Source organism: Tachypleus tridentatus, unplaced genomic scaffold, assembly GCF_004210375.1.
Source record: "Tachypleus tridentatus isolate NWPU-2018 unplaced genomic scaffold, ASM421037v1 Hic_cluster_1, whole genome shotgun sequence".
Lineage (NCBI taxonomy): Eukaryota > Metazoa > Arthropoda > Merostomata > Xiphosura > Limulidae > Tachypleus > Tachypleus tridentatus.
In genome coordinates this window covers 13170583-13193930 of record NW_027467777.1, presented here as the reverse complement: position 1 = coordinate 13193930, position 23348 = coordinate 13170583, and the positions used below count along the sequence as shown (strand labels likewise).

Sequence of the window (23348 nt, the reverse complement as noted above, 5' to 3'; positions counted from 1 at the left end):
GTTGTTTTATTTTTGTTTTATGTATGTTGTTTTTATTCACTTGTGTTTTATGTATGTTGTTTTTTATTCACTTGTGTTTCTATTACGTTGTTTTGTTATTCACTTGTATTTTATGTATGTTGTTTTATTCACTTGTGTTATATTGTGTTGTTTTGTTAATTCCTTTTATATTTTATGTGTATTCACGTTTGTATGTTGTTATTCACTTGTGTTTTATGTGTGTTGTTTCATTCACTTGTTTTTCTGTTACGTTGTTTTGTTATTCACTTGTCATTTTATGTTATGTGTTTTATTCACTTAATATTTTTTCCATTATTCCATTGTTTATTTCATATTGTTCCATTTTCCTTATGTTATTTTATTATTCCATTTATTCCATTTGTTATTTATATTTGTTTTATTATTCCATTTATTTATATATATTTATTTCTTTTTAATGTTTATTATGTTTATTCCATTCATTATTTTATGTATGTTGTTTTATTTATTCACTTGTATTTTATGTGTTGTTTTGTTATTCATTTGTATTTTATGTATGTTGTTTTGTTATTCACTTTTATTTTATGTACGTTGTTTTGTTATTCACTTGTGTGTTTATGTACGTTGTTTTGTTATTCACTTGTATTTTATGTACGTTGTTTTGTTATTCACTTTTATTTTACGTTGTTTTGTTATTCACTTGTGTTTTATGTTATTCCTTATTTTATTCATTCCATTTATTACATTCCATTCCATTCCATTCCACTGTTTATTCACATTTTATTGTTCTTGTATTTTATGTTGTTGTATTCCATGTTTATTCATTTATTTCATTTGTTCCATCTTATGTTGTTTCATTGTTCATTTATGTTCCACCATGTTTTATATTGTTTTATTCACTATTTTATATTTTGTTTTATTCACTTGTGTTTTATTGTCGTTGTTTTGTTATTCACTTGTTTATGTTGTTTTTGTTATTCATTTTATTTATTGTATGTTTTTTTTATTCACCATGTTTTATGTATATTCATTTTGTTATTCACTTGTGTTTTATGTATGTTGTTTTGTTCACTTGTATTTTATGTATGTTGTTTTGTTATTCATTTATGTATTTATATTATGTTGTTTTGTTATTCATTTGTATTTTATATGTATTCCATTTTGTTATTCACATATTTTAATAATATTGTTTTTTTATTCATATTGTTTTATAATATGTTGTTTGTTATTCACTTGTGTTTTATGTATGTTGTTTTGTTCACTTGTATTTTATGTGTTTTGTTGTTCTTTTGTTTTATGTATATGTTTTTTATTCACTTGTGTTTTATGTATGTTCATTTTTTATTCACTTGTGTTTTCTGTTATGTTGTTTCACTTTGTTCGTTATTCCATATTTATATTTATTTTCATTCCATTTCATTGTGTTTTTATATTCCATTTGTTATTCCATTTTATTTTCCATTATTCATTTCATTGTTCACTATGTTATTTATATTCATTTTATTTATTCATTTGTATTTTATGTATGTTGTTTTTTATTCACTTGTGTTTTTCACAATATGTTGTTTTGTTATTCACTTGTGTTTTATGTATGTTGTTTCAATTAATTCACTTGTGTTTTTCTGTTATGTTGTTTTTTATTCACTTGTGTTTTTCTGTATGTTGTTTTGTTATTCACTTCTGTTTTTCTGTATGTTGTTTTGTTATTCTTGTTGTGTTTTAATATTTTTGTATTTGTTTTGTTATTCACTTGTGTTTTCAGTTATGTTGTTTTAAGCCCTCCTTTAAAGTTAACAACTTGTAATTTAATCTTATTTGAAGTTTTAATAGCCCCTATCGCCACATCGAATTTTTCAGAATTTCAACAAGGGTTACGCCTACATTACCACTGGATTGAACTAGATAAAAATATGTCACGCGTGCACGTGCTTTCCTGTCATACCCACCACTGATGTGATTTGCTTCCGCAGAATGTTTTCTATAGATGTCGCTAGTTGAGCTATTCCTTAACAAGTTTCGGACACCATTTCAAACTTGCAGTTAGTTTTTTCGTTGAAACTAATCCATAATCAGAAAACTAACAATAACGCTATCGTGTGATTATTATAACTTTGGTAAATATTTGAAATTATTATCTAATTATTAATTAATAAACTAAAGTATTTCGAGACTCGTGTTTCATACACAGAAACTATTTCTGCGAGAAATCCAAGATTCACGGCTCTGATTTAATTATATGATAATTACGCATATAAAAATATTGCTTTTAAGAACTTCGCCTCTTTAATAATGAATCCGTACAGAACATTCTGTACGTTGTGTCTCAAAGTTAAATATCTCATTCACTTCTAATTAAGACCAGTATGTTCTTTTATCGTAATTGCACGAACAGTCCATTTTGTTCTTGTTGTTAGGAGTCATGTGATCCGTGGTTGAACTTTGACGAATCATATAAATCATATGAGCTCTTATTCTTAATGTTTTTATTATAAGTCACACCTCTTGAGTGGCGCGCGCTGACGTCATTACAAACTGTACATGGGTATTACTCACCGACTGTGTATTTCACCCTCCTGTAATCGTCTCTTCTTCTGTGCCAGTCCTTCGAACAAAATACAACATAACTTTAGCGAGGAACAGAAAACAAGATGAAACCGTTTCGCTCAGACGCCAGACGTTACCGGCACCTTGTAAGAAGGACAATGGTCAGTCTAACATATTATTCTCTGCTCTGTGTATAACAGTGTGCTTTGTCGGGTGTGAACGTTTCTTGTACTTGTCGAGCTAAATATTTTATTGTCAGAATTCTGGTATGGTTTGTCTGTCTGTTGTCGAGGTTTGGTCGTTGAGGGTCTGGGAGGGTCAGGCGCTTTTGACCTCTTCAAAAACATTTCTACAAGTTTGAATCCGCAGAACAATAGGGAAAAAATAAAAAATATACCATTTAATTTAAGTACAACGTCACACATAGCAGTATATAGTTACATAGCCAGGTGGCTAGGGCGCTCAACTCGTAATCTAAGGGTCGAGGGTTTGAATCCCCATCACAACAAACATGTTCGTCCTTTCAGCCGTGGAGACGTTATAATATACGGTCAGTCCCACTATTCGTTGGTTGACGGTAGGTGGCGATGACTAGCTGCTTTCTCCCTATAAGCTTACACTACTAAATTAGAGTTGGCTAACGGAAATAGGCCTGGCATGGCCGAGCGCGTAAGGCGTGGGACTCGTAATCCGAGGGTCGCGGGTTCGCGCCCGCGTCGCACTAAACATGCTCGCCTTCCCAGCCGTGGGGGTGTATAATGTGACGGTCAATCCCACTATTCGTTGGTAAAAGAGTAGCCCAAGAGTTGGCGGTGGGTGGTGATGACTAGCTGCCTTCCCTCTAGTCTTACACTGCTAAATTAGGGACGGCTAGCGCAGATAGCCCTCGAGTAGCTTTGTGCGAAATTCCAAAAACAAGCTAACGGAAATATCCCTCATGTAGCTTTGCGCAAAATGAAGAGAAAACAATATATTTATTTATTTGTGTATATTTATATATAATTACATTAATTTTGATTACGCTAATGATGTCATCAGCTAATTGTTTTCACTCACAATCTACCAAAGAGCGAATTAAATGAAACAATTTCTATAACCGAAGACGGATCCTTTAAATCCATACAAACGCATTGAAATAACGTTTAACGTTGTTTTTGTAGCATATGTGGAAACGTATTTATGATAATGTTGTGGCGATCGTATATCAGTCGTTAGTAGCCTATATAATCACCTAGGCCTAATTATTAATTAGTAACTTTTTTAATAGCTAAATATCAATTACTATGTAACTTTGTTCTAAGTTTTGGCTTCTAATCTGATTCCGTCTTGAGAAAATGATTCTTTTATATGTTGCTATGGTGGTCGGGATTCGATCCTTGGATTTCTGGATGACGTCTATTGTGTTATCTGCTACAGTTATATAGTAATGGGTGGATTTTATACTTAATATAAAGTCGAGACGGTTTAGTCTGCTGTGTGACCAGCAGCCGATCAAGTAACATGTCCATTCCTATCTTGTTTGGTTCCTTTTATCAGGTTCAGTAGTCAGATGTACACTTGTTTTTTACTTTTTTATAAGATGGCATACTTCGATTACTAGGTTATATAGTATATTCTAAAGCTTTATAAATTTTTCCTATAACAATAAAATAGATATTCATAGATCGTGAAGACTGGTTTGCTCTATCAAATGATAATAAAATTAAAGTTGCTGTTAGAACTAGGTAGGCGCTAGGCCTGTTGAAGAAATATTATGATAAACGAAACAAGAAATTTCGATTTTTGGCTGTTCACTGATTTTCTACTTTGGGACGCTCTGGATAGCTGGAAAGCGGCATATGTACCCGAATAGAGCTACTCTATCAGGTAAATCTTCGTATCTAGCTTCTAATGATCTGTAGAGGGGGAAACCCAAATGAATTCTGTATTGCTGTAATACAGGTGTTCGTGTCGTCCCTACATAGAAAGAGAGAGTGCTGGTGCAGTATCCAATGAAAAGATTCAAAACATCACCTCGTTCGTAACGTTGCATCTTTTTGTTTCAGGGTCAAAAATATAGATAAACAGTACACTGAATAGTTATATATATATATATATATATATTACGTTTTAATATTTTAGACGCACACGTTACATACCATCCGGTGCTAAATTTTGACTTATTGACACAAGCGGATGAGAATGGTTATACGTATCGCCTGGAGAGGATCTCACTCCATCCAAGGTTAATAACCATCATACAGATCGATACGAGGCCCGGCATGGCCAAGCGTGTTAAGGCGTGCGACTCGTAATCTGAGGGTCGCGGGTTCGCATCCCCGTCGCGCCAAACATGCTCGCCCTTTCAGCCGTGGAGGCGTTATAATGTTACGGTCAATCCCACTATTCGTTGGTAAAAGAGTAGCCCAAGAGTTGGCGGTAGGTGGTGATAACTAGCTACCTTCCCTCTAGTCTTACACTGCTAAATTAGGAACGGCTAGCACAGATAGCTCTCGAGTAGCTTTGTGCGAAATTCAAAAACAAACAGATCGATACGACTGAAGTGAAGGTACCTTGCTCGAAAACGTAACACATCACGAGCCAGCCTCGAACTCGAAACCATCCAACCACGAATCCAAATAGCGAGGCTACTGATCCATGCTGTACTCCCACGTCCAGACATTTACTTGATTAAAAAAAGATAGACAGACCGTAGATAAGAAATAAATACAGCAACACTGAAACGTATTTTATCTGTAAAGAAGTATATTCGAAATTACTTCGTTTACAGGTCAAACTGCTCGAACGTAATCCTATTGTTATTATATAAACATATGTACTTAACTCAGATGCCGCGGGCAATATATTTATCAGAATTCACCTTAGTTACGGATATCATTAATTATTATTTGATATATAAAACATTCATAGTGTAAATATATTTTGTTTCAAAGGTCAAAACTAATAAATGCTAAGCCAGTGTAACGAAGTGTGTAATAAAAATAAATGTTCTTATGAAGCCACTCCCTGCCCTTCTCACCGTGGCACAGAACGCTAGACCGGTTTCGATACCTGTGGTGGGCAGAGCACAGTTAGCCCTTTATGTAGCTTTGTGCTCAACTTCAAACAAAGAAATATCTCTTGTGTGTTTCACATTAATATGAAATATCTTAAAATATTATACAAGTATTAAAACGTTTCGAATGTTTCCTTCTGCAGGAGTATCTGAAGAAAATATTAAATAACCGATAAGATATAATTTAGAAATAAATTAATAAAGTAAATAATATAAAAATAAATGTTTACCCCCACATAAAACTAATGTTATAATGTGAGCCTAATTTTCAATACTTAGTTGCTAATTTATATTACACTTACCAGTAACTTTAGCTTTATTCTTATCTGTGGGCCCTAGGATGGCCAGGTGGTTAGGGCACTCGACTCGTAATCTAAGGATCGAGGGTTCGCATCTCCGTCACAACAAACATACTTGCCATTTCAGCTGTGAGGATGTTACAATGTGACAGTCAATCGCACTATTTGTTTGTAAAAGAGTATCATAACAGTTGGCAGTGGATGGTGATGACTAGCTGCCTACCCTCTCGTCTTACACTGCTAAATTAGGGATGACTAGCGCAGATAATCCTCGTGTATGTTTACACGAAATACAAAACAAACTAGCATGCATCACCCAATCTGTTTATTTTTTACATTTTTTGTTCAGAATTATCTTTTGTTTAAGGTCCTAATGCATGTAGGTGCAAATGTGTTTCATGAGTGATTCAATACAGCATAATTATTACATAATCAACTTTGTAGATTGTCTGAGTTTTGTATCAGCCATTTTTTGGTCACAAGTAGAGGTTGTTACTGAGAGTCACGTCATAAATCTGTCTGCCACAATGTACGTGATGCTGCCATACCTATGAATTGCGAGTTTACTCCATGGAAAAAAAAAAACAGTCATTATTTCCTTGTACAAACAAGGACTTTTGACAAGACAGAAGAATTACCTTTAAATAATATGTTGTGAACTGTTAGGTTCAAAGACCGAGAGACTGGATTTGTGGAACAGTAAGGAGAAGAGGTGGAAAGAGTCTTCCCACAGCAGCTAGTAATTCATGCTGTGTAGTAGCGTGAGCTTGCTGAATCATCAACTGTCAAACACTAACTTCAATAGAGCATGGTAATAAACTTCAGGGATCACATGCACTTTCTAGTCTCACCTTTGTTTAAGATGACTGGAAAGAAACTCTTCCTTACCAACAAGATGACCTATACCAAAGAGCGTAATGATGGAGCAAAAGCGTCCTTCTCAAAAGAATCAAAATTCAACCTGCACAGATGTGATGGGAAACATTTTCTATAACATTATGGTTAAGAAGAGTTCCATCCAATAATTTTGAATGTCAAGTGGTGCGGAGGAAGACATCTCTGGCCAGGGTGTGTGGGATGCTTGTCAAGTGATACGGGAAGACATCTCTGGCCTGGGTGTGTGCGATGCTTGTCAAGTGATACGGAAGATATCTCTGGCCAGGGTGTGTGTGATGCTTGTCAAGTGATACGGGAAGACATCTCTGGCCTGGGTGTGTGGGATGCTTGTCAAGTGATACAGGAAGACATCTCTGACCTGGGTGTGTGGGATCCTTGTCAAGTGATGCAGGAAGACATCTCTGGCCTGGGTGTGGGATGCTTGTCAAGTAATACGGGAGAGACATCTCTGGCCAGGGTGTGTGGGATGCTTGTCAAATAATACGGGGAAGACATCTCTGGCCAGGGTGTGTGGGATGCTTGTCAAATAATGCGGGAAGACATCTCTGGCCAGGGGTGTGTGGGATGCTTGTCAGAGTGATACGGAAGACATCTCTGGCCAGGGTGTGTGGGATGCTTGTCAAGTGATATGGGAAGACATCTGGCCTGGGTGTGTGGGATGCTTGTCAAGTGATACGGGAGACATCTCTGACCTGGGTGTGTGGGATCCTTGTCAAGTGATGCGGGAAGACATCTCTGGCCTGGGTGTGTGGGATGCTTGTCAATTGATGATCAGGAAGACATCTCTGGCCAGGGTGTGTGCGATGCTTGTCAAATATCTCACGGGAAGACATCTCTGGCCAGGGTGTGTGGGATGCTTGTCCAAGTGATCACGGAAGACATCTCTGGCCAGGGTGTGTGGGATGCTTATCAGAGTGATCACAGGGAAGACATCTCTGACCAGGGTGTGTGAGATGCTTGTCAAGTGATACGGAAGACATCTCTGGCCAGGGTGTGTGGGATGCTTGTCAAGTGATGCACGGGAAGACATCTCTGGCCAGGGTGTGTGGGATGCTTGTCAAATAATCTGGGAAGACATCTCTGGCCAGGGTGTGTGGGATGCTTGTCAAGTGATCACGGAAGACATCTCTGGCCAGGGTGTGTGGGATGCTTATCAAGTGATGACGAGGAGAGACATCTCTGGCCAGGGTGTGTGAGATGCTTCTCAAGTGATGCAGGGAAGACATCTCTGGCCAGGGTGTGTGGGATGCTTGTCAGAGTGATCACGGAAGACATCTCTGGCCAGGATGTGTGGGATACTTGTCAAGTGATACTGGGAAGACATCTCTGGCCGGGGTGTGTGGGATGCTTTTCAAGTGATACGGAAGACATCTCTGACCTGGGTGTGTGGGATGCTTGTCAAGTGATACTGGAAGACATCTCTGGCCAGGGTGTGTGGGATGCTTATCAAGTGATACGGGAAGACATCTCTGACCTGGGTGTGTGGGATGCTTGCATTTTGTGAATGGCACTGTCAGTGGTGGAAAGTACATCAAAATCTCTGAATCTTGGATAAACTTAACTGTTCAAGATCACTTTAGTAGAACTGACCAGTGTACATGTGTGACATGACTTTACTCCTTGCTACATTGGCTAAAAAAATGGTTGATAATATTCATGTACTGTGTACATGAAATAAAGAGGAAAATTCTCTCTGCACATTTTGAAAAGTTATGTTAGGTTTTATTTGACTGCTTCAGGTGAAGGACTATCTTGGAAGGAAAAAGTAAGACACTAAGCTGGTCAAGCAACAGTCCAGATCTCACCCTACTGAAAACCTAGTCCACATCTTACCCCTATTGAAAACTAGTGTCTAGATCTCACCCCTACTTAAAAAACTAGTGTCCAGATCTTACCCTATTGAAAAAACTAGTGTCCAGATCTTACCCCTATTGAAAAACCAGTGTCCAGATCTCACCCGTACTTAAAAACTAGTGTCCAGATCTCACCCCTATTGAAAAACTAGTGTCCAGATCTCGCCCCTACTTAAAAAATAGTGTCCAGATCTCACCCCTACTTAAAAAATAGTGTCCAGATCTCACCCCTACTTAAAAACTAGTGTCCAGATCTCACCCCTACTTAAAAACTAGTGTCCAGATCTCACCCCTACTTAAAAACTAGTGTCCAGATCTTACTCCTACTTAAAAACTAGTGTCCAGATCTCACTCCTACTTAAAAACTAGTGGAAAGTAATGAGTAACAAAGCATGGAAGTTCAGGAAGCCCTAATCAACATGTGGTATCATAAACTCAAACCTCTCTACATTCAGTCTTTTGAGTGCTCTTTGCCAGTGCAATGTTAAACAGTTATCAAGGTCATAACTAAGTAATAAAATTTACTGTGTGACAACTTCTTGTTAATTAAATTAATGGCTTTATCTTTAAATCTAAGTTGTTGTTTTCACTGTGAGAGCATTTTCATTTTGGCCAAGTGTTTGTTGATCACTTCCTGTAATATATTTCTCATGGTTGGTTTGTTAATAAAAATGTATTTATTGTCTTGTTGACTGATACATGAGTCACCTCACATTACACAATATCCATAACTGTTTTACGCTAACCCTAACATAATGCACAATTCTATAAAGAAGTAAATGAATCAAGTAAGTGTGAAAAAACTGAGAGATGAAATGTTTTGTGAATACATGAAAATATTAGTAGAAACAAAATATATATTATATTAGTGTTAAGAATTGTTGTTGTTAAAATATATATTATATTAGTGTTAAGAATTGTTGTTGTTAAAATATATATTATATTAGTGTTAAGAATTGTTGTTGTTAAAATATATATTATATTAGTGTTAAGAATTGTTGTTGTTAAAATATATATTATATTAGTGTTAAGAATTGTTGTTGTTAAAATATATATTATATTAGTGTTAAGAATTGTTGTTGTTAAAATATATATTATATTAGTGTTAAGAATTGTTGTTGTTAAAATATATATTATATTAGTGTTAAGAATTGTTGTTTTTAAAATATATATTATACTAGTGTTAAGAATTGTTGTTCTTAAAATATATATTATATATTAGTGTTAAGAATTGTTGTTGTTAAAATATATATTATACTAGTGTTAAGAACTGTTGTTGTTAAAATATATATTATACTAGTGTTAAGAATTGTTGTTGTTAAAATATATATTATATATTAGTGTTAAGAATTCTTGTTGTTAAAATATATATTATATTAGTGTTAAGAATTGTTGTTGTTAAAATATATATTATATTAGTGTTAAGAATTCTTGTTCTTAAAATATATATTATATATGTGTTAAGAATTCTTGTTGTTAAAATATATATTATATTAGTGTTAAGAATTGTTGTTGTCAAAATATATATTTTATTAGTGTTTAGAATTGTTGTTATTAAAATATATATTATACTAGTGTTAAGAGTTGTTGTTGTTAATATATATATTATATTAGTGTTAAGAGTTGTTGTTGTTAAAATATATATTATATTATTGTTAAGAGTTGTTGTTGTTAAAATATATATTATATTAGTGTTAAGAGTTGTTGTTGTTAAAATATATATTATATTAGTGTTAAGAATTGTTGTTAAAATATATATTATATTAGTGTTAAGAATTGTTGTTAAAATATATATTATATTACTGTTAAGAGTTGTTGTTGTTAAAATATATATTATATTAGTGTTAAGAATTCTTGTTGTTAAAATATATATTATATTAGTGTTAAGAATTGTTGTTGTCAAAATATATATTATATTAGTGTTAAGAGTTGTTGTTAAAATATATATTATATTAGTGTTAAGGGTTGTTGTTAAAATATATATTATATTAGTGTTAAGAATTATTGTTGTTAAAATATATATTATATTCGTGTTAAGAATTATTGTTGTTAAAATATATATTATATTCGTGTTAAGAGTTGTTGTTGTTTTCATAGCTTATTGCTTCAATCAGAACTGAGGTAAAATTTGTTTGTATCTTGTTGAGCTCATAACTAAACAAAGAGATAACTGTGTTATACCCATATTGGGTATTAAATTATGATTGTTAGCAAAGTAAGCCTCCAGATTTATAAACTGATCAATATAGGAACTGAGGTAGTGAGTTTTTAATCTAATTATATTTCATACCATGTTATACATACATCTTTTATAACAACAATATAGGAACTGAGGTAAAGAGTTTTTAATCTAATTATATTTCATCGCATGTAATACATACATCTTTTATAACAACAATATAGGAACTGTGGTAAAGAGTTTTTAATCTAATTATATTTCATAACATGTAATACATACATCTTTTGTAACAACAATATAGGAACTGAGGTAGTGAGTTTTAATCTAATTATATTTCATAGCATGTAATACATACATCTTTATAACAACAATATAGGAACTGAGGTAAAGAGTTTTTAATCTAATTATATTTCATAGCATGTAATACATACATCTTTATAACAACAATATAGGAACTGAGGTAAAGAGTTTTTAATCTAATTATATTTCATAACATGTAATACATACATCTTTTATAACAACAATATAGGAACTGAGGTAAAGAGTTTTTAATCTAATTATATTTCATAGCATGTAATACATACATCTTTTATAACAACAATATAGGAACTGAGGTAAAGAGTTTTTAATCTAATTATATTTCATAACATGTAATACATACATCTTTTATAACAACAATATAGGAACTGAGGTAAAGAGTTTTTAATCTAATTATATTTCATAGCATGTAATACATACATCTTTTATAACAACAATATAGGAACTGAGGTAAAGAGTTTTTAATCTAATTATATTTCATAACATGTAATACATACATCTTTTATAACAACAATATAGGAACTGAGGTAAAGAGTTTTTAATCTAATTATATTTCATAGCATGTAATACATACATCTTTTATAACAACAATATAGGAACTGAGGTAAAGAGTTTTTAATCTAATTATATATCATAACATGTAATACATACATCTTTTATAACAACAATATAGGAACTGAGGTAGTGAGTTTTTAATCTAATTATATTTCATAACATGTAATACATACATCTTTTATAACAACAATATAGGAACTGTGGTAAAGAGTTTTTAATCTAATTATATTTCATAACATGTAATACATACATCTTTTATAACAACAATATAGGAACTGTGGTAAAGAGTTTTTAATCTAATTATATTTCATAACATGTAATACATACATCTTTTATAACAACAATATAGGAACTGAGGTAAAGAGTTTTTAATCTAATTATATTTCATAGCATGTAATACATACATCTTTATAACAACAATATAGGAACTGAGGTAAAGAGTTTTAATCTAATTATATTTCATAACATGTAATACATACATCTTTTATAACAACAATATAGGAACTGAGGTAAAGAGTTTTTAATCTAATTATATTTCATAGCATGTAATACATACATCTTTTATAACAACAATATAGGAACTGAGGTAAAGAGTTTTTAATCTAATTATATTTCATACCATGTAATACATACATCTTTTATAACAACAATATAGGAACTGAGGTAGTGAGTTTTTAATCTAATTATATTTCATACCATGTAATACATACATCTTTTATAACAACAATATAGGAACTGAGGTAAAGAGTTTTTAATCTAATTATATTTCATAACATGTAATACATACATCTTTTAAACAACAATATAGGAACTGTGGTAAAGAGTTTTTAATCTAATTATATTTCATAGCATGTAATACATACATCTTTTATAACAACAATATAGGAACTGAGGTAAAGAGTTTTTAATCTAATTATATTTCATAACATGTAATACATACATCTTTTATAACAACAATATAGGAACTGAGGTAAAGAGTTTTTAATCTAATTATATTTCATAACATGTAATACATACATCTTTAATAACAACAATATAGGAACTGAAGTAAAGAGTTTTTAATCTAATTATATTTCATAGCATGTAATACATACATCTTTTATAACAACAATATAGGAACTGAGGTAAAGAGTTTTAATCTAATTATATTTCATAACATGTAATACATACATCTTTTATAACAACAATATAGGAACTGAGGTAAAGAGTTTTAATCTAATTATATTTCATAACATGTAATACATACATCTTTTATAACAACAATATAGGAACTGAGGTAAAGAGTTTTAATCTAATTATATTTCATAGCATGTAATACATACATCTTTTATAACAACAATATAGGAACTGAGGTAAAGAGTTTTTAATCTAATTATATTTCATAACATGTAATACATACATCTTTTATAACAACAATATAGGAACTGAAGTAAAGAGTTTTTAATCTAATTATATTTCATAGCATGTAATACATACATCTTTTATAACAACAATATAGGAACTAAGGTAGTGAGTTTTTAATCTAATTATATTTCATAACATGTAATACATACATCTTTTATAACAACAATATAGGAACTGAGGTAAAGAGTTTTAATCTAATTATATTTCATAGCATGTAATACATACATCTTTTATAACAACAATATAGGAACTGAGGTAAAGAGTTTTAATCTAATTATATTTCATAACATGTAATACATACATCTTTTATAACAACAATATAGGAACTGAAGTAAAGAGTTTTTAATCTAATTATATTTCATAACATGTAATACATACATCTTTTATAACAACAATATAGGAACTGTGGTAAAGAGTTTTTAATCTAATTATATTTCATAGCATGTAATACATACATCTGATTTAAAACATACCTAAATTTCCTATGCTGTCTGAACCTCATGTGATATTTAGGTAATGGTTTAAAATATTGTTAATAGTGCAAGTACTCAAGTAATGAATGTTTGTTTGTTTGTAGTTAAGCACTAAACTTTGCCCACCACATTTTCAGTCTGCAGACATACTGCTGTGCTGCTATTGATTGGTCCCAAGTGATGAACTAATGTTTACTGACTTTCCATAAGTACGAAGTTACGAACAGTTACTGGTGGCACATGTAATAAGCTGTACTCATTACCGGTTCTAAGTTTCATTTTTGGCCCAAAAAGACAGCTTATTTTGATCAGGAGTTAATATTAATAATGTGAAATTCAGTTTTACAAAGTTTATGTTTTAATGAATCAGACAAGATAAACACTTTAAACATCATGTAGCTTGAATAAAGCGGTTATTGTCTGTACAGAGAGATATAATAAATTGGGTATAAAATCTAGAAACACATGTTTGTAATATTGATTAAACTATCAGATCCTTTTCAGGTTTGTATTATCGTGAATAACTACTTCTGTTTCTTTTCATAAATTTCACTATATTTGTGATCTATGTTTAATATTAAAGCAACTTAATATGCTCAGGAATTTCAAAATAAAGAATATCATTTCTTGTATTTAGAAGAATAAATATATAGGTTTAATGTGTGAGGACAAGCTTTTATTTAAGCATATTTTTTACCATCAAAGTGTTGGTTAAACTGGACTTTCTGTGATTTTAGACTTTGAAATTAAACAATTTTTAGAATGCTAAATGTATTTGTTATATCTGCTGTTGTGTGTCTGTGTAACATAAAGAACTGGACGATGGCCAGTTTTACTTCACGTTACTTATCCACTGTATAAACCTTCCTTATAGTAAATACAAAACATTGACACTGAATAAAAAATAAAAACACCATTGTATAAAAATTAGAAAACTATGATTAACTATTTCACAGTATTTTATCATGGTAAATGTACTATAACTGTGGCTAGCCTATGTATACCAGGTCTACAATAACACGTTACCATTGTAAAGAATATTATAACTATGGTCCACTCATGTATAATAGGTTTAATACAGCAATTACGAGAAAAAAACTTAAACATGCACTAATTTTCACATTCTTTACAATTAATGTTTTTCCTTCTTTAGCAAGACCAGAAAATATGTGAGTGAATCAATAGAGACAGCTTTTAGCCACTCTTATCTGAACAGAATGAAATAAAGACTTGTTATTAGGGACCCTGTAACCAACAAACAAACCAACACATAAGTAATTTGTTGTATATCTAGTCCAGAAGTATGTATTAAATGTCATGTTCATGTTACCACATATTACAGATACCATTTATGTTAACAATACTAAATTTGTTTTTGCTGTAACTTTATATAAAAACAAACTCTATGTTTTCATAAACCTCAGTTCAGAAACCTAACCAGAAACTTCAATCATTATATAAAGCATGACAGAAGTGTCTTCAACAATAATTAATTGTACCTTTCAAGGTGTTTTTGTTTCGTTTTTATGTGTGACCAACAAAGTAATAAATTAACAAATAAATAATTCTAATAACCTTAAATAAAAGCCAAAAATAATGTGGTTCATAAACGTGATGACGAGAAACCCACTTGAAGTAAAAAATGTACTGTAAATAAAGTTAGTATGAGTGTTAAAACTTTTATTGAAATAAAGTATTGGACAATGTTTCAACCTTCTTAGATCATCTTCAGGCTAATTGCAATCTTTCCTAGGTTATCTTCAGGTTAAACAGCTGAGTTTATAATACATGGTTCATTCATAGTTCATAAAATGCTTTTAATAAGGCCATGAATCCCCTCAGTAATTTAAATGTGGAAATTGTTGTAGGTTATTATGTGATAGTTTATCACTCAGTTACCATGTTCTTCTGTTCCAGCTTCCAGTTGATTCAGTTTACCAGAAGTTTGATATTGAAGACCTTGGTATGTTTCGTTACAACTGTACTTGATACGTTAAATCTAAAGTTTTCAATTACAGACTATATTTATGTATATAATGTTATCCATTATAGATTGTGTTAAAGTGTGTAGTAAACATTGTTTACAGTGTGAATATATCAGTGGCATAACTGTAAACTATCCTTCCCACACATAAAAAGTAGTTAGGCCTACCTGCTAGTACTTCCCTTGTCAGCAATTCTTAAGTTTGTCAGGCCCTTCGGGTTTCCTTTTGGCTTAGGCGCCCCTGCATGAGCGTACTTACACAACTGGAGTATACCCCCTTCCCAATCTAATGGACTAAGTAATGTAATTACTGTGAGATTCTACAATTTTTTGTAGTTTTGATTTTTTTGTGCCTATAATACTGTATCTTGCATCTCAATTGGATTTGGTCAAAACTTTAATTTTGACCAGTTTCTATTTTATATCTAAATTTATGTCAAAGATATTGGAGTCATATATTTTCATTTGATACTGAGTCATATTCAAATTAAAACAACTTTGAACAAGTAGACAGAAGTGATTAGCTTTTTATGTTGCCAACTCAAGTTTATTTTGAAAAGCTAATAGTTTTACCTTAAAGGTAAATTATGGTGACAATATAACTTACAAAGTAAGTGAATCATTTAGAACTAACTCGTGGTTGATATTAATTTGAATATATCACACACTGTGATAAATTTCACATGAATAAAATTATACAGAAAGCTGAGCTACCTTTGTTATCTCCACTTTCATAAAATAAAACTATTATTAAATAACTTTTATTTTATGAACGTTTTTAAATTTTGACAATTTCAACCTTTTACACAGGAGAGGATGAAGAGCTGATAGTTTACAAGTTCTTTCAACATTTCTGCTGTTATGACGTTATTCCTATTAGTGCCAAACTGGTGGTGTTTGATACTCAGCTTCCGGTAAGGAGAACTTCATCTCCTAATAGCAGGAGTCCACAGCTAGATGTAGTTACACAAACTGAGCTGAGAAAGACTTCAGTTGTAAACGTTTTGATTATTTCAAAATTTAAAATTCCACATCACAATTCATTTTTTTTTCTTATTCTTATAAGTTAATTTCTTAATCCTAAAATGTGAATAATTAGAAAACATTGAATTAGAAGACCATTTATTATTTATGGATTCAATCTAATTATATTTTGCACCTTACGATTCAAATGTTAATTGTATATTTAACATATACATACACAGTATGTGTTTGTAATGTATTGAGAGTTTTGAACTAAGAGCGAACAGTAGCTGTTCTTAATATTCATGTTGAAATTAAAATATTTACTTTTCAAGTTGCTTTATCGATATCACATAAATTAAAAACAATTTGAATTTAATAATAAAATAAAAACAACAAATTTATAATAAATGTTTTTGCACTGTACATTATTTTATGATGTCCACATAACACATCATATGAACAAAACTATGGATACTTTATCTTATGATGTCCACATAACACATGTGTATCAACAAAACTAAAGACTAGCTGAAAATATGAATGTTTATTTCCCTTGTCATGTTTGGAATAATTTTATAGAAAGTGTGTTATTCACCTTTAATATTGCAGTTGTTCATATTAGCAGGAACGTTACTCTACAGGAGGCTGTTTGTGTTACTAATTACTAACAGTAATATCCATACGTTGTTGAAAAAATTTTAAAAAGTGAATATTTTCTAAAAAACTGTTTGTTTGTTTTTCAAGGAAGTACTGTAATGAAAAGTGTTCAGGTTGTGTTCTTCATAAGTTTTACTGATATAAACTGTATGTTTTATATTCTTTAGGAATCCCAGTTTCTCATTTAAAATTACATCAATAAAATATAATCAAACCTTCATGTACAGTCGTAGTGAATGTTGTGTTGTTGGAAAGTAGTTTTATTTGTAGTTGTGTTATAAAGAATCGGTTGGTCCATACACTACAGTTATTGTTTTAACTGTATGAATCTTGTATAGCCAAAGTGTGAAATTGTTTTAATGGATTTTTGCTTGTAGTGCCATTCAGTAAATGGTGCAGGAATTTTGGTTACATATATAAATATGTACGTGCATGCTACTTCTATTTTACTAAGATAAATAAATCAAAATCAGTTATTCCTCATTTTGAAGTTTCACTAACTTGAAACACAGTTAAGTAATTCTTATTGTTCAAACCTAAATATTTCTGTATAACCTTTAAAAGAAAACTGTTGATAAATTTCTATCTGTTACCCCATTAACCTCTACATTTACAATATGTAATAATGTGTGTATTTATATAAAATAAAATACGTGTGTCTTACGTTAAGACTATTGGTGTAAAAATAAAATTTGTGAATAATTTTGTTATTACCTTTCTTTTGTAAATTAAAATCTGTTCACTTATTTCTATATCTGCTGATGTGACAAATTAGACACACACTGACCAAAATCTTAAGGTCAATGAACATAAAGAAAAAATATGAATTTTGTGTTGTTAGACTCAACCACTTATTTGAGTAGAGCTTTGAAAGATGAAAATAATAAAAGGGAAAATAAAAATAAAAACTTTTTTTAGCATTTAATAGGGAAAATATGAACACTATGAAATTAGCCTAAATACTAGCTGGTCAAAAGTTTAAGACCACACTGAAACAAAGCGTTAATCGGTAAACACGTAACGAAATTTAGTCATTTGTGTTCAAGCATTAGCATTGTCAACATCTCCCACTGACATCTCCTGTGTTATATTGAGTAAAAACATGGCAAAGGCTAAAAAGTTGACAGTTTGAATGTGGCAGAATTGTCTGGCTGCAAAAGCAAGGTCTCTCTCAACATGCCATCACTGGTGAGGATGGGCGTAGTAAAACTGCTGTTGCAAATTTCTTAAAAGACCCCGAGGGATATGGAATGAGAATTTCAAGTGGTCGGCCCAAGAAAATTTCGCCAGCATTGAGCAGGAGGATTTGACGGATTGTCTGGCAAGACACCAGCCAATCATTGAACCAGATTAAGGCCCTCACAGATGCAGAATGCAGCTCAAGAACAATAAGACGGCATCTAAGAGATAAAGGCTTTAAAAACCTTCCACACCATGAAACAGCTTGGTTAAACTTTGCTGAGAAATACCAAACATGGGGCATAGAAAAGTGGACAAAGGTTTCGTTCTCAGATAAGAAAAAATTTAACCTGGATGGTCCAAATGGCTTCCAACATTACTGGCACGATGAGGATATCCCACCAGAGACATTTTCAACACGACACAGTGAAGGTTCCATCATGATCTGGGGTGCTTTCTACTTTCATGAAACAATGGAGCTTCAGGTTATACAGGGCGTTAAACAGCAGCTGGCTACATTGGCATGTTGGAGAGAGCATCCTTACTGACTGAAGGCCCTCACTTGTATGGAAATGACTGGATCTTTCAGGTGAACAATGCTGCAATCCACAATGCCTGCAAGACAAAGGACTTTTCATGGCAAATACCGCTATTCTTTTGAACCATCCAGCGTGTTTGCCCGAACTGAACACCATTGAAAATGTTTGGGGGTGGATGGTAAGGGAAGTCTATAGAAATGGACATCAATTCCAAACAGCGCATGATCTTCGAGAAGCCATCTTCACCACTTGGAATAATATTCCAGCCAGCCTTCTGTAAATGCTTATATTAACCATGCCCAAGCGAATGTTTGCAGTTATTCACAATAAGTGGCATGCAACTCACTACTCAGACCTCTTGTTGGGCATTTCCTACCCTGTTTTAGACTTCTTTTTGGTATGGTCTTAAACTTTTGACCAGCTAGTATTTAGGCTAATTTCATAGTGTTCACATTTTCCCTATTAAATGCTGAGAAAGTTTTTTATTTTTGTTTTCCCTTTTCTTATTTTCATTTTTCGAAGCTCCACTCGAAAAAGTGGTTGAGTCTAACAACGCAAAATGCATATTTATTCTTTATGTTCATTGGCCTTAAGATTTTGGCCAGCAGTATATTTCTATACCTGTTGATGTGACTAACTAGACATATTTCTATATGTGTCGATGTGATTAATTAGACATATTTCTATACGTGTCGATGTGACTAATTAGACGTATTTCTATATGTGTCGATGTGACTAATTAGACGTATTTCTATATATGTCGATGTGACTAATTAGACGTATTTCTACACCTGTCGATGTGACTAATTAGACGTATTTCTATATGTGTTGATGTGACTAATTAGACGTATTTCTATATATGTCGATGTGGCTAATTAGACGTATTTCTATATGTGTCGATGTGACTAATTAGACGTATTTCTACACCTGTCGATGTGGCTAATTAGACATATTTCTACACCTGTCGATGTGGCTAATTAGACATATTTCTACACCTGTCGATGTGGTTAATTAGACATATTTCTACACCTGTCGATGTGACTAATTAGATATATTTCTACACCTGTCGATGTGACTAATTAGACATATTTCTACACCTGTCGATGTGACTAATTAGACGTATTTCTACACCTGTCGATGTGACTAATTAGACATATTTCTATACCTGTCGATGTGACTAATTAGACGCATTTCTACACCTGTCGATGTGACTAATTAGACATATTTCTATACCTGTCGATGTGACTAATTAGACGTATTTCTACACCTGTCGATGTGACTAATTAGACATATTTCTACACCTGTCGATGTGACTAATTACACATATTTCTACACCTGTCGATGTGACTAATTAGACGTATTTCTACACCTGTCGATGTGACTAATTAGACGTATTTCTACACCTGTCGATGTGACTAATTAGACATATTTCTACACCTGTCGATGTGACTAATTAGACATATTTCTATACGTGTCGATGTGGCTAATTAGACATATTTCTACACCTGTCGATGTGGCTAATTAGACATATTTCTATACCTGTCGATGTGACTAATTACACATATTTCTACACCTGTCGATGTGACTAATTAGACGTATTTCTACACCTGTCGATGTGACTAATTAGACATATTTCTACATCTGTCGATGTGGCTAATTAGACATATTTCTACACCTGTCGATGTGGCTAATTAGACATATTTCTATACCTGTCGATGTAACTAATTAGACGTATTTCTACACCTGTTGATGTGACTAATTAGACATATTTCTATATGTGTCGATGTGACTAATTAGACGTATTTCTACACCTGTCGATGTGACTAATTAGACGTATTTCTATATGTGTCGATGTGACTAATTAGACGTATTTCTATATATGTCGATGTGACTAATTAGACGTATTTCTATATGTGTCGATGTGACTAATTAGACGTATTTCTACACCTGTCGATGTGACTAATTAGACGTATTTCTACACCTGTTGATGTGACTAATTAGACATATTTCTATATGTGTCGATATGACTAATTAGACATATTTCTATACCTGTCGATGTGACTAATTAGACATATTTCTATACCTGTTGATGTGACTAATTAGACATTTCTACACCTGTTGATGTGACTAATTAGACATTTCTATATGTGTCGATGTGACTAATTAGAAGTATTTCTACACCTGTCGATGTGACTAATTAGACATATTTCTACACCTGTCGATGTGGCTAATTGGACATATTTCTACACCTGTCGATGTGACTAATTAGACATATTTCTATACCTGTCGATGTGACTAATTAGACGTATTTCTACACCTGTTGATGTGACTAATTAGACTTATTTCTATATGTGTCGATGTGACTAATTAGACGTATTTCTACACCTGTCGATGTGGCTAATTAGACATATTTCTACACCTGTCGATGTGAGTAATTAGACATATTTCTATACCTGTCGATGTGACTAATTAGACATATTTCTATACCTGTCGATGTGACTAATTACACATATTTCTACACCTGTCGATGTGACTAATTAGACGTATTTCTACACCTGTCGATGTGACTAATTAGACATATTTCTACACCTGTCGATGTGACTAATTAGACATATTTCTACATCTGTCGATGTGGCTAATTAGACATATTTCTATACCTGTCGATGTAACTAATTAGACGTATTTCTACACCTGTTGATGTGACTAATTAGACATATTTCTATATGTGTCGATGTGACTAATTAGACGTATTTCTACACCTGTCGATGTGACTAATTAGACGTATTTCTATATGTGTCGATGTGACTAATTAGACGTATTTCTATATGTGTCGATGTGACTAATTAGACGTATTTCTACACCTGTCGATGTGACTAATTAGACGTATTTCTACACCTGTTGATGTGACTAATTAGACATATTTCTATATGTGTCGATATGACTAATTAGACATATTTCTATACCTGTCGATGTGACTAATTAGACATATTTCTATACCTGTCGATGTGACTAATTAGACATTTCTACACCTGTTGATGTGACTAATTAGACATATTTCTATATGTGTCGATGTGACTAATTAGAAGTATTTCTACACCTGTCGATGTGACTAATTAGACATATTTCTACACCTGTCGATGTGGCTAATTGGACATATTTCTACACCTGTCGATGTGACTAATTAGACATATTTCTATACCTGTCGATGTGACTAATTAGACGTATTTCTACACCTGTTGATGTGACTAATTAGACTTATTTCTATATGTGTCGATGTGACTAATTAGACGTATTTCTACACCTGTCGATGTGGCTAATTAGACATATTTCTATACCTGTCGATGTGACTAATTAGACATATTTCTATACCTGTCGATGTGACTAATTAGACGTATTTCTACACCTGTTGATGTGACTAATTAGACGTATTTCTATATATGTCGATGTGACTAATTAGACGTATTTCTATATATGTCGATGTGACTAATTAGACGTATTTCTATACCTGTCGATGTGACTAATTAGACGTATTTCTATATGTGTCGATGTGACTAATTAGACGTATTTCTATATATGTCGATGTGACTAATTAGACATATTTCTATATGTGTCGATGTGACTAATTAGACATATTTCTATATGTGTCGATGTAACTAATTAGACATATTTCTACACCTGTTGATGTGACTAATTGGACATATTTCTATACGTGTCGATGTGACTAATTAGACGTATTTCTATACCTGTTGATGTGACTAATTGGACGTATTTCTATATGTGTCGATGTGACTAATTAGACATATTTCTATACGTGTCGATGTGACTAATTAGACATATTTCTATATGTGTCGATGTGACTAATTAGACGTATTTCTACACCTGTTGATGTGACTAATTAGACATATTTCTATATGTGTCAATGTGACTAATTAGACATATTTCTATACCTGTCGATGTGACTAATTGGACATATTTCTATACCTGTCGATGTGACTAATTAGACATATTTCTATATGTGTCGATGTGACTAATTAGACATATTTCTATATGTGTCGATGTGACTAATTAGACGTATTTCTATATATGTCAATGTGACTAATTAGACGTATTTCTATATGTGTCGATGTGACTAATTAGACGTATTTCTATATGTGTCGATGTGACTAATTAGACGTATTTCTATATATGTCGATGTGACTAATTAGACATATTTCTATATGTGTCGATGTGACTAATTGGACATATTTCTATATGTGTCAATGTGACTAATTAGACATATTTCTATATGTGTCGATGTGACTAATTGGACATATTTCTATATGTCGATGTGACTAATTAGACATATTTCTATATATGTCAATGTGACTAATTAGACGTATTTCTACACCTGTTGATGTGACTAATTAGACATATTTCTATATGTGTCAATGTGACTAATTAGACATATTTCTATATGTGTCGATGTGA

The 23348-nt window shown here is 32.2% G+C and overlaps 1 protein-coding gene across 4 annotated transcripts in view; it reads left to right on the top strand.

Moving 5' to 3' along the window:
• Window positions 1-2451: 2451 nt before the first annotated feature.
• Window positions 2452-23348, top strand: part of LOC143241847 (5'-AMP-activated protein kinase subunit gamma-1-like) — a 30508-nt gene continuing 9611 nt past the window's right edge. The window contains exons 1-3 of one of the 4 annotated variants that reach the window (XM_076485126.1): window positions 2452-2684; window positions 15474-15519; window positions 16351-16454. In XM_076485126.1, coding sequence (XP_076341241.1) covers window positions 2628-2684; window positions 15474-15519; window positions 16351-16454 — 207 coding nt within the window. In that variant the 5' untranslated portion in view covers window positions 2452-2627. Of the gene's footprint in view, window positions 2685-9355; window positions 9416-15473; window positions 15520-16350; window positions 16455-23348 lie in introns of those variants that run through there. The other 3 variants (XM_076485128.1, XM_076485125.1, XM_076485127.1) reach the window with 3 other exon arrangements.